This window comes from Chenopodium quinoa, unplaced genomic scaffold (genome assembly GCF_001683475.1).
Source record: "Chenopodium quinoa cultivar QQ74 unplaced genomic scaffold, ASM168347v1, whole genome shotgun sequence".
Lineage (NCBI taxonomy): Eukaryota > Viridiplantae > Streptophyta > Magnoliopsida > Caryophyllales > Amaranthaceae > Chenopodium > Chenopodium quinoa.
Window position 1 is genome coordinate 299,540 of NW_018743197.1, and position 11,201 is coordinate 310,740.

Consider the following 11,201-nt stretch of genomic DNA (forward strand, 5'->3'; position numbering starts at 1 on the left):
TATATATGTATGTATTTCTTTTTTTCTCGGTAATAAGTTATATATGTAGTTACCAACTACCTTACAAAGAAACAAACAAGAAATGAGGACATGAGAGAAGAGAAGAGGAAGGCTAAAATTAATTTTGATTATATACAGTAGTGGGAATTAACTTTTTTTGGTTTTTAAAAAAAACAAAATCTTTTCTTAGAAACAATTCTGTACCCTTTTCTCTCTCTAACGACATATACTTCGTATATCACGTTACTTGTTTTTTATTAGAGGACTTGTTAGTTGGTATTTATATTAAAATAACTTGTAAATCCAAATATTGTTTCTATCATATGGTTTTAGAAATTAATAAATAAATCATGTTACATGCAAGCACTGCAATTGGAGTAACGTAAAAGATATTTTTTCCTCTCTCATAATTAATGGATTGACTTCACGGTTTCTTTTATACGTAGTACAAAACTTAGCCCTGAATCTTGGTATTACATAAATGAGTCAAAGATCAAAGCTAAATACAAATAAACATTGACAATTTAATAACATCAATTCCCAATTTTAAAATTTTATAGTTTTCACTCTACAAACAACAAGAAAAACTAAATCTAAGTTTTATAAAAGTTGGATAATTGATTTATTGATAATACTTACTGGGTATTTACTTCACTTTAATACTTCCTTCTAATCTAGATGGAAGAAGTGTACCACATGATGGGTTTATATCCATTAAATGATGACAATGGTTAGGTGAGATACTGTAGCAAAAAAAAAAAAAAAGTAATTATTTTTGTCATTATTGGTACTTTAATTTATAAAACAGAGAAATTAATTAAAACAAACTCAAATACTTTAAAGCAATTAAAATAAATGCTAATACATCTTTAGATTATTGCAATATCATCTTTTACAATTTAAAACTACTTACACTAAATAGATTACGCAAATAAAAGTGATAGTCAATTTTTGTATACACTGATTCTTTATTTAAAATTATTATGTCCTACATTTTTTTTATCTATTTTTGCTATTATTTAGTAATACTAAATATGTCAAGTCAAATCAGAATTAACGACATGAAAAGACCTCCGACGTGCGTACGTTCTTCCGGTCCCAATGCTTTGTGAGCATTGCGGGGCAAAATTGTTCAGAGGTGAAACAATTAACCTATGTTGCAACCAAGGGGAGATTCGACTTGCCCCTATCCATATACCAGATAGTATGCGCAGCCTTTTTTTGTCACTAGACAGCAGCTCTGAAAGTTTACGCAAATACATTATTCTATACAACATGTTTACGCTCACATCTTTGGGTGTGAAAAAAGACAAGGAATTAGCACAAAGGCATCGTGGTATTTATACTTTTAGAGTTCAAGGACAAGTTTATCATTACATAAATGATATACATCGAAATGATGAGCAATCACGATATCTACAACTATATTTCTACGACACATACGTCGATTTTCAACGTCGGGTGTCGATGTTTAAGGACCTCGATCCACATGTTATTGGCCAAATAGTGCAACTAATGGAGCTAAATCCGTATGCCCAATTTTTTTCGCTCGCTCAAGGATGTTAACATGACTGACACGAGTCAAATTATAATCCGATCTGATCCAAATCAAGATCAACGCACTCATAATGCACCTACTACTTCCCAAGTTGCAGCAATTTGGTTGGAGGATGCAGGTTCATCTGCTCCACTTGAGCGCGATATTGTGGTTCGTGCACATTCAGGTGTAAACCATCACATATGGCATTACTATGGATGTTATGATCCATTACAGTATCCGCTTTTATTTCCTTACGGACAAACTGGTTGGCATCAACGGATATACAGATACAAAACAAAGTATAAAAAACGACAAGAATGTCCTACGTTTCCAATCAATGAGGTTCTGGTTCAGACTGTTGGCGAGCTGCTTGAAGATGAAGAACAAGGTGCACTATTTACCAGTTTACGTGTAAATAAGGTTACTTTTAAATAACAAAAAAAAGGTTAATTCAATTTTTTGTCTTTTTTAATGTAGGAATTCACTCTTCTGTATTTTAGAAAAAGGTTTCTTGCAGAGAGTATAACTGCTATCGATTACAGATTCGCATAAAAGATTCCTCCTTTCTTTTGCGATGTGGTCGTTTACTACAGCAGTTCATTGTTGATATGTACATCAAAATTGAAACTTCACGTTTAGATTTTATTCGTCTCAACTAGGATACAATCAGAGCTGAACTTTACCAAGGTATTCTCGACAGTTTGAATATTGGTATCTTACACGGCTCAAATATTGGACGTGGCTTTATTCTCCCTCCATCTTTTATTGGTGGTCCACGAGATATGCGGCGAAGATATCTTGACGCAATGGCTTTAGATCAGCACTACGACAAACCTGATATTTTCTTAACCATGACCTGTAACCCATCATGGCCTGAAATCACAGACGAGCTGTTGTCAACTGAAGAGGCGCAAAAAATAGGCCCGATCTAATTGCTCGAGTTTTTCATGCAAAACTAGCAAAACTAAAAAAAGACATTGTTGAAAAGAAACTGTTTGGCGAGGTTGCAGCGTATGTTTACGTGATTGAATTTCAAAAAAGAGGATTACCACATGCACACTTTCTTATTATTTAAGAGTCATTCGCTAAGATTAGTACTTGAGATCAATTCGATGAACATATTTGTGCAGAAATACCCGAACAAGAACATAATCCTTATCTTTAAGAAGCTGTGTTGAAGCATATGATGCACAACCCCTGTGGAAATGATAACCCAAGAAATGTATGCATGCGAAATGGTAAGTGTAAAAATCATTACCCCCGAAGCTTTGCGGAGACAACATCGACGAGTCACAACTCATACCCTATATATTGGTGCCATGATGATGGAAAAAACATTTGGTACGAAAAGTACAGCTTGACAATAGGTGGGTAATACCGTATAATCCATATTTACTTGTAAAATATGATTGCCATATAAACGTAGAAGTGTGTTCTACAGTAAAGGCTGTTAAATATTTATATAAATACATATACAAAGGTCATGATCGGGTTGTTTTTGCACTATCTAACCCCGACAACACTAGCATGGTAGGTGACGAGATCTCATCATTTCAGAAAGCAAGGTGGATATCACCACCAGAAGCTTCTTGGAGGATTTTCAGATTCCCTTTGAATGCCATACACCCACCCGTCTGCCGAATATGCAAACAGTGACATTCCGTGCACAAGAGAACTTACATAATATTACATCCGCTTCAGCCAGCCAACGAACTATGCTAACTGCATTCTTTGAGATCAACCAAGTTGATGCTTTTGCGCGTACATTACTGTACCAGGAATTTCCTCAACATTACACATGGCATCCAAAAAAAAGGGAAAAATTCTAGCAACGACGTCGATCGAAAGCTGCTGCGATTGACCGTATTGTACATGCGCATCCCTCAGAAGGTGAACGCTTTTATTTGCGGCTATTGCTTGCACGCATTCGTGGTCCAACCTCTTTTGATTATTTGCTGACCTTCAACAACATAAGATATTCTTCATTTCGAGAAGCAGCATTCCACGAGGTTTACTTGAAGCAGATGACACTATAGACAAGTTCCTACAAGAAGCTTGTCAAAGTCAGATGCCGTTTGCCTTGCGACGGCTATTTGCTACATTGTTAGTACACCGCAACCCTGAAGACCCTAACAGTTTGTGGGAAAAATATTACCAATATCTCGCTGAAGATTATAATAATAATTTCCCTACCGACAAAAAAAAGGCTCGCAAACTAACTGTGAAAAGCATTTGTTACCTTGTTGAATCGATGGGAAAGTCTTTTGATACTTACAATTTTGGCTTACTAGAACTCAAAGAAGACGACTTGGAAATAGGAATGAAAGAATTGAGGAAGAAATTCAGATGCCTATACGTCTAGAAGAAATAAATGTAGTTGAGTTGCTTAATGATGAACAAAAACTTACGTACAACACTATCTACAATAAAGTGTTAACTAATAAACCAGCTGCTTTCTTCGTAGATGGGCCTGGTGGCACTGGAAAGACTTTCTTATATTCTACATTACTTGCTAATGTAAGAGCAAAGGGTATGATTGCTTTAGTAGTTGCGAGTTCTGGAATTGCTGCATTGGGCTTGTCTGGAGGTAGAACTGCAAATTCTCGGTTCAAAATCCCTCTTGATGTTGACGAGATTCCAAGCTTCAGTATTTCTAAACAAAGTTCTCTAGGACAACTCATTCGTCTTGCAAGACTTATTGTATGGGATGAAGTGCCAATGGCAAAGCGTCAAACGATTGAATACTTTGACAGATTGCTACAAGATGTTTGTTCGAATCAACAAAAATTTGGGGGAAATGTTGTTGTATTTGGTGGTGATGATTTCCGACAAGTATTACCTGTCGCACCGAAAGGAAGTCTGCGTGAAGTTGTTGCAACGAGTTTTGTGATGTCTCCTTTATGGCATGGGCTCCAGAAAATCCACTTAACACAAAACATGGGAGCAATCAACGACCTACCTTTTTGTAAATTTGTGTTGCAAATCGAAAATGGCACGCCTCCTTATGAAGTTGGGAAAAATATAGAGCTACCCAAGCCGTTAGTTATTCCATACTACAATGAACACTCATCTCTACATCTCTTGGTAAATAGTATCTACCCTGATATAGCGAATACGACTTCTGAATCATTCTTTGCAACAAAGAGAGCTATTTTAATCCCCAAAAATGAACATGCTGCAACAATAAACTCTCTATTAGTTCAACAACAGCCAGGAAAAGCTTACGAGTACAGAAGTTTTGACGGATGCACAGACGACTCGAGCGAACAATACCCAACTGAATTTCTCAATAGCCTTTTTCCGTCTGGTCTTTCGCCTTATCATTTAACTTTGAAGGTAGGCAGTCCAATAATTTTACTTCGAAATATAGACCCGACACCAGGCTTATGCAACGGAACAAGATTAGTATGCAAAGAATTTTTCCCTAATGTTATTGATGCTGAAATTATTGTTGGACATCGTTGTGGCGAACGAGTTTTTATACCTCGAATCCCGTTGCAGCCTTCAGCTATGGATAAGTACCCATTCAGATTTACCCGCAAGCAATTTCCAATCAATCTGAGCTTTGCAATGACCATCAACAAGTCTCAAGGTCAAACACTTGATAGAGTTGGCATATATTTACCACAACCAGTTTTCTCTCATGGTCAGCTGTACGTTGCACTGTCTCGTGCTAAGAAAAGTAAACATGTTCAGATATTGATAAAGCCCACTACAGATGAATTAGATGGATGGAAAAGAACTAAAAATGTTGTATGTTATGAGATCTTAAGGCGCGCTGGAATATTGTAAACCATTTTTTTTTAAATATACGGTATTAGCAGAAGGTTAACACACTTATTTTTTCTTTTACTTTACATTATACGATGTTGTTGCTATTTTATTGCTCATAACGTGTACTGACAATGCATTGATGACAGGTTCAAATTATAGTGCAGAACAACATAATGGCTACTCAACAACTTACCCTCGCCAGACTGACATACCAGAGTAGAAACTTTACTGTGACCGCTAAACTAATAAAGAAGCACCCACCTAAAAAATCCCGCAGCGGAACAACAAATTTACAGCAGCTGATTTTTGAAGACTCAGAGGTATATTATATACAACTTATAGAATATTAATTATCTTAACATATTTAACGACTATTTAATATTGAAATTGACAGAATACACAAATGAAGGTTGTGATCTTTGAACGAGATATTGAATTATATCGTAATCTTCTTCTTGAGGGAAAAGAATACAACATTACCAACTCTATCATAACTCGTACACCTGAAACGTTTACTGGATAACAGTAGTTGTATCAGATGACAATCAATTCTGTAACACGAGTCTGTGAAACACAACAACAGTTTGAACCATGCTCATACTTTGTCCCACTTAACCAGGTTTTGGGTCTTGTTGGCAGATCCGATCGAATAGGTAAATATTACTTACTATATATTAAAATGTTGTAATTACTGTGTGTGCATAGTGACTACATCTAAATTAATTGACATATGATTAATTTTTTGTTTTACTTTTTTCCTAGATATCATTGGAATTGCTATTCACATACATGATACAGAAACCATTCGCTCTAAGAAATCTGGGCTGCCTAATGACGTGCGTAGGATTGAGATAATGGATTCCAAGTATGTGTATACACTATATTAATATAAATTGGTTTTCCAATACGTATGTTCTTTAACTTAATTAAATCTATGCTTATTGAACATTTAATTTCTTCTCTTTTTGCCAGCATGAACCGTATTAAATTATCAATGTGGAATAGTTTGATTACACATGAAGCTGTTGTTGTTGCTGACATTATAGACACAATGTCTGTAATAGAAGTTTCTCGCGTCAAAGCATCAACTTTCGATGGTATACAACATTAACAAATATTTATAAAATAATGAGTACGACTTCATTAATTATCTTTTGCACATATGTTTACAGAGGGTTCATTCAACACAACCTTCGCTTCTACAATGAAAATTAACCCAAGTAATCCGGAAGCACAACTTCCGCGAGATTGGTAAACATAATTTCTCAAACTGGTTCTATTTAAGTACTAATTTTTACCTACCTAACAATGTTCCTTTATAGGGCGGAAAATAATAAGGATGAAATTCGAATCCTTAAAAATTCATTCGCAGCCGCAGCAACAGAAAGCTCGCAGCAACCTGAATTAATGATTCCAGTTTCACAATTATCTGAACAAGAGGTAAATTACATAATATGTTTCACTACACAAATTAGAGTGAAAAATATAATGTTTTGTATAACTATATCATGCATTTTTTTTGTACAAGTCTGGAAAAACACTGCGGATCGTTGGATGCGTTATTGACATCACAAACAAAAACAATATAGTATACAATGCCTGCAATGTCTGTAGCAAACGATGTGACGTTGAAAAGGGATCGGTATTTAACTGTCGTGCATTTAGCTCCCCGCATGTAGGAACGTCCGAACCATGGTAATTGATAAATTACTAATAATAACATAGCATACAATCACTGCTTTTCTTTATTCTGTTAACTATATAATCATGTGTAATTATACGCGTTATATAACTGTACTGCATATCACTTTTGCTGATGATAGTGGCGACATACCGATTACACTTTTTGGTCATCTTGCTGAACAACTGATAAATGATGATGCTAATCACATAGCTACGCTGACACTACAAGTACGTATGATTTGACTTATTACTATTACCTAACAATTACAATTTATATTAAGTTCAAAGCTACAAACAAACTTACGAGAAACATTAATCATTTTTTACACAATTACAGGAATGGAGATCTCTTGTAGACAGCTGCATTGCAGCGTTGAAAGACAGGGAGCTTAGCATGGAGATAACCACGTACATGTTGGGAAAAGGATTTCAACATCTCCGCTGAAAAGCTAAACGCATAATTGAAGCTTAGATGTATAACAATTTTCAGTCGTGTTTATGAACGTATGTTTGTGTATAATTTCACGCTTTTAGTACAAACTTTGTTTCCTTAGACAATTTCAACTTTAAAATGTATAATAAATAATGTTTGTTTGAATACATATGTATTTTTACATGTAGATTCACATTAAATAACCTTTTGTTTTACGTATTTATCATATTTTAATGCTTTACTCTACAACATAATCAATCGTGTACAATTTATTGGGATACAAAATACATAGAATTAATATAATATATTCTAAGCACATAGGATTTAATAATAAATTAGAAATGAATGCACACCCACACACACACACACGTGTAAATTGTACAATTTACACTATAGACAATTGTGCAGTATACATAAAACATAATACGTGTCTGACATGTGTACTGTAAAACATTTTTTGTTTTGACACGCGTGTTTGAAACTCAATACGTAATAAAAGTTCAGTACAAGGTTTCTAAAGTATGCCTATAAATAGATATAGAAACTGAGATTTTCTCTCAAACCAATAGCTACTGCAAATTCACTTCATACGTAAAAAATTCATTAGCTCACATTAAAATACTAAGTTCTTAACCAGCATATAATGGATGAACCACGGAGAGTCGTGGAAACAAATATCAAAATAATTCTACACGATATACTACTTCAGCTGGGATTACCTCAAGCAGAATTCGGTATATATGTTGTCACCAACGATGAAGTAAAAGCTTATATAGATATAAACAGTATTCCTAATGTCCCATGTCCTGTACGATTTATTGGGACACCTGCTATTCGAAATAGTCCATCACAACAAAACGCTGTTAGACAAGCACTCAAATTTCTTCAGCAAACTTACAACATAGATGTTGGCGACTATAACTACTATCAATTGAAATTAGAAGAACACAATCACAAACAACATTTACAACAAATGTCAGCAAATTTTACTAAACTTAAGCTTTAAATTATATTTATACATGTACTTATCTTTATAAATAATATATTCAGTTTGTACGTCTATTCTTTTTCTCCCAACTTTTTCATATTTTGTAACTATTTGTATAATACTTAAAACTGCCAAACATCAATTGATTAAAAAAATAAAAAAAAATAAAAAAACCTAATTAACAATACTTAAATATATACTAACCAAGTTGTTGCCCGCGTGCGTAGCACGCGGTGCCACAACTAGTAAGGAAAGATAGAAAGAATGAACATGTTGCTGGTTGTTGTTAATTTGTGTTTGAACATAAGCATATTAGCTTTTACACAGGGATCTGAGCATGAGCATAAAACAATTATACCTCCATTTGTAGAATGCTTCCTTTAACTGATTTACCTGATCATGAGGCACTTACTGCTGTTTAAAGCATGACAAATGAGAAGGATGAGAAGGATTTTATGTGCATAATTTTTATAGTGTATGTGCATATTTTAAACAAAATGTGCAAAATTAATAAGTGCATATATGAATATGCATAATCTTTATATAGTATATGCATAATCTTCAAACAATATGTGCATATAAAATGTCAACCACTGCCTATTTCACACACAGATCGTCTACACATATATAGATTTTATTCACCGCAACCAGGATACAATTAGAGCTGAACTTTACCAAGGTATTCTCGATAGTTTTAACACCGGTATCTTACACGACTCAAATATTAGACGTGGCTTTATTCTCCCTCCATCGTTTATTTGTGGTCCACGAGATATGCGGCGAAGATATCTTGACGCAATGGCTTTAGTTCATCATTACGACAAACCTGATATTTTCTTAACCATGACCTGTAACCCATCATGGCTTGAAATCACAGACAAACTGATGTCAACTGAAGAGGCGCAAAATAGGCCCGATCTAATTGCTCGAGTTTTTCATGCAAAACTAGCAAAACTAAAAAAAGACATTGTTGAAAAGAAACTGTTTGGCGAGGTTGCAGCGTATGTTTACGTGATTGAATTTCAAAAAAGAGGATTACCACATGCACACTTTCTTATTATTTAAGAGTCATTCGCTAAGATTAGTACTTGAGATCAATTTCGATGAACATATTTGTGCAGAAATACTCGAACAAGAACATAATCCTTATCTTTAAGAAGCTGTGTTGAAGCATATGATGCACAGCCCCTGTGGAAATGATAACCCAAGAAATGTATGCATGCGAAATGGTACGTGTAAAAATCATTACCCCCGAAGCTTTGCGGAGACAACATCAACGTGTCACAACTCATATCCTATATATCAATGCCGTGATGATGGAAAAAACATTTAGTACGAAATGTACAACTTGATAATAGGAGGGTAATACCGTTTAATCCATATTTACTTGCAAAATATGATTGCCATATAAACGTAGAAGTGTGTTCTATAGTAAAAGCTGTTAAATATTTGTATAAATACATATACAAAGGTCAGATCGGTTTGTTTATTGATAGGTTGTCGTACACTTGTCAAAAATAAAGACCTAACAAACCAACTAACAATGTAGTAGGGTAAGTAGGGTCGAATGCACAGAGAGATGGCTATTTAATCTAGCTTTCAAGGTATGGAGAAACTAAACTACGTCACGAAATTGAGATAAAAATATAGTCTAAATTAAAAGAGGGATAAAATAATTAATAAAAAGACCTAGGGTTATGGTTCACCATGTTTATAGTTCTAAATCTATCAAATATCAATAACAATTCAATCAATCAATTATCTAGAGCAATTGCTAAGCCTACGGTCGGGTCTTAACGCTCTCAATTCAACATATGTAGTTCGGTCGCTAATATTATCAGAATTGCTAATTGTAGGTAAGCCTCTAAAAGTAAGATCTTTCGATTCAAACTTTTATTAACAAGAATTAATCAAACAATTCATCAGGTTGCAAGATTAACAATAAAACACTATCAATTAGAGAAACCAATAATCAAAATATCAATAATATCAATCAAGAGTTATTATATAAACATGGATTCCCAAACCCTAGAAATAAACTACTCAAAAATGAAATAAATAATAAAAACTAGAAATAATAAAGAAAGCATAATTAAAATAAAGAAATAAAATTACCTCTTTAAATTAAAGTAACAAATTCAAGGACAAATCCATGGAGGAATCCATGGAGTTGTCATTGAAAAACTAAGGCTAGAGAGAAAAATAAAACAAACATAAAATAATCAGTATAAAAAGGCATAAGGAAAAAATAATATCCCTTAGAGTATTTATATTATCCTAAAACTAATCTAAAGATAAATAAAGAAAAGAAATAAGAAAAAAAAATACATAATCTGCATTACTATTGGACCATAGACGATGACGTGGCACGAAGATGATCGATGCAAGAGGGACGAGTGAAGACGTGACAGCGACAAAGCCTCGTGGCTGTTGTTCACTCGCCAAAAGCTGCGAGCACAGGTCAGCCCCGCGGCCTGGCAGTAGCGCTGGGAAGTTCGCGTGGGCGCGGGGTTTGGTCGCAGGGTACATAACACAAATTAAAATGGCCATAACTTCTGTTCAAAAGGTTTCTTGGAGCGTGTAACCTGTCATTGGAAAGCTATTCAAGTCTAGTTTTTAACGCAATTTGAATCACTTCAATCCGATATGTAAAACTCAAGTTATGATCAAAATAGTGGACAAAAGTCAGTTTTGCCACTTTGTAAAATATCGTTTTTCTTTGTTTCTAACTCAAATTCAATTCCGAAAAGTGCACAACGACCCTTGTGGATGCTATATTCATT

General features: G+C 34.4%; 2 protein-coding genes across 2 annotated transcripts; both read left to right on the plus strand.

The window, feature by feature from the left end:
- The first annotated feature begins 1,567 nt into the window (after positions 1 to 1,567).
- Positions 1,568 to 5,837, plus strand: LOC110733225 (ATP-dependent DNA helicase PIF1-like). Its single transcript, XM_021913242.1, has 5 exons — positions 1,568 to 1,951; positions 2,041 to 2,150; positions 3,832 to 5,293; positions 5,461 to 5,634; positions 5,709 to 5,837. Exons 1-5 carry the CDS (start codon positions 1,568 to 1,570, stop codon positions 5,835 to 5,837), a joined length of 2,259 nt encoding a protein of 752 aa, XP_021768934.1.
- Positions 5,838 to 5,852: 15 nt separating this feature from the next.
- Positions 5,853 to 7,442, plus strand: LOC110733226 (replication protein A 70 kDa DNA-binding subunit B-like). Its single transcript, XM_021913243.1, has 8 exons — positions 5,853 to 5,967; positions 6,077 to 6,179; positions 6,287 to 6,411; positions 6,487 to 6,565; positions 6,637 to 6,754; positions 6,843 to 7,009; positions 7,138 to 7,225; positions 7,335 to 7,442. Exons 1-8 carry the CDS (start codon positions 5,853 to 5,855, stop codon positions 7,440 to 7,442), a joined length of 903 nt encoding a protein of 300 aa, XP_021768935.1.
- Positions 7,443 to 11,201: the final 3,759 nt, after the last annotated feature.

Bases quoted from the DNA above. Each gene is read 5' to 3' on its own strand.
- LOC110733225 (XM_021913242.1), top strand. From the start codon at position 1,568: ATGACTGACACGAGTCAAATTATAATCCGATCTGATCCAAATCAAGAT. The intron at 1,952-2,040 runs GTAAATAAGGTT...TCTGTATTTTAG, and splicing joins CACTATTTACCAGTTTACGT to AAAAAGGTTTCTTGCAGAGA. The intron at 5,294-5,460 runs GTATGTTATGAG...CATTGATGACAG, and splicing joins GGAAAAGAACTAAAAATGTT to GTTCAAATTATAGTGCAGAA.
- LOC110733226 (XM_021913243.1), top strand. From the start codon at position 5,853: ATGACAATCAATTCTGTAACACGAGTCTGTGAAACACAACAACAGTTT. The intron at 5,968-6,076 runs GTAAATATTACT...CTTTTTTCCTAG, and splicing joins TGGCAGATCCGATCGAATAG to ATATCATTGGAATTGCTATT. The intron at 6,180-6,286 runs GTATGTGTATAC...TCTTTTTGCCAG, and splicing joins ATTGAGATAATGGATTCCAA to CATGAACCGTATTAAATTAT.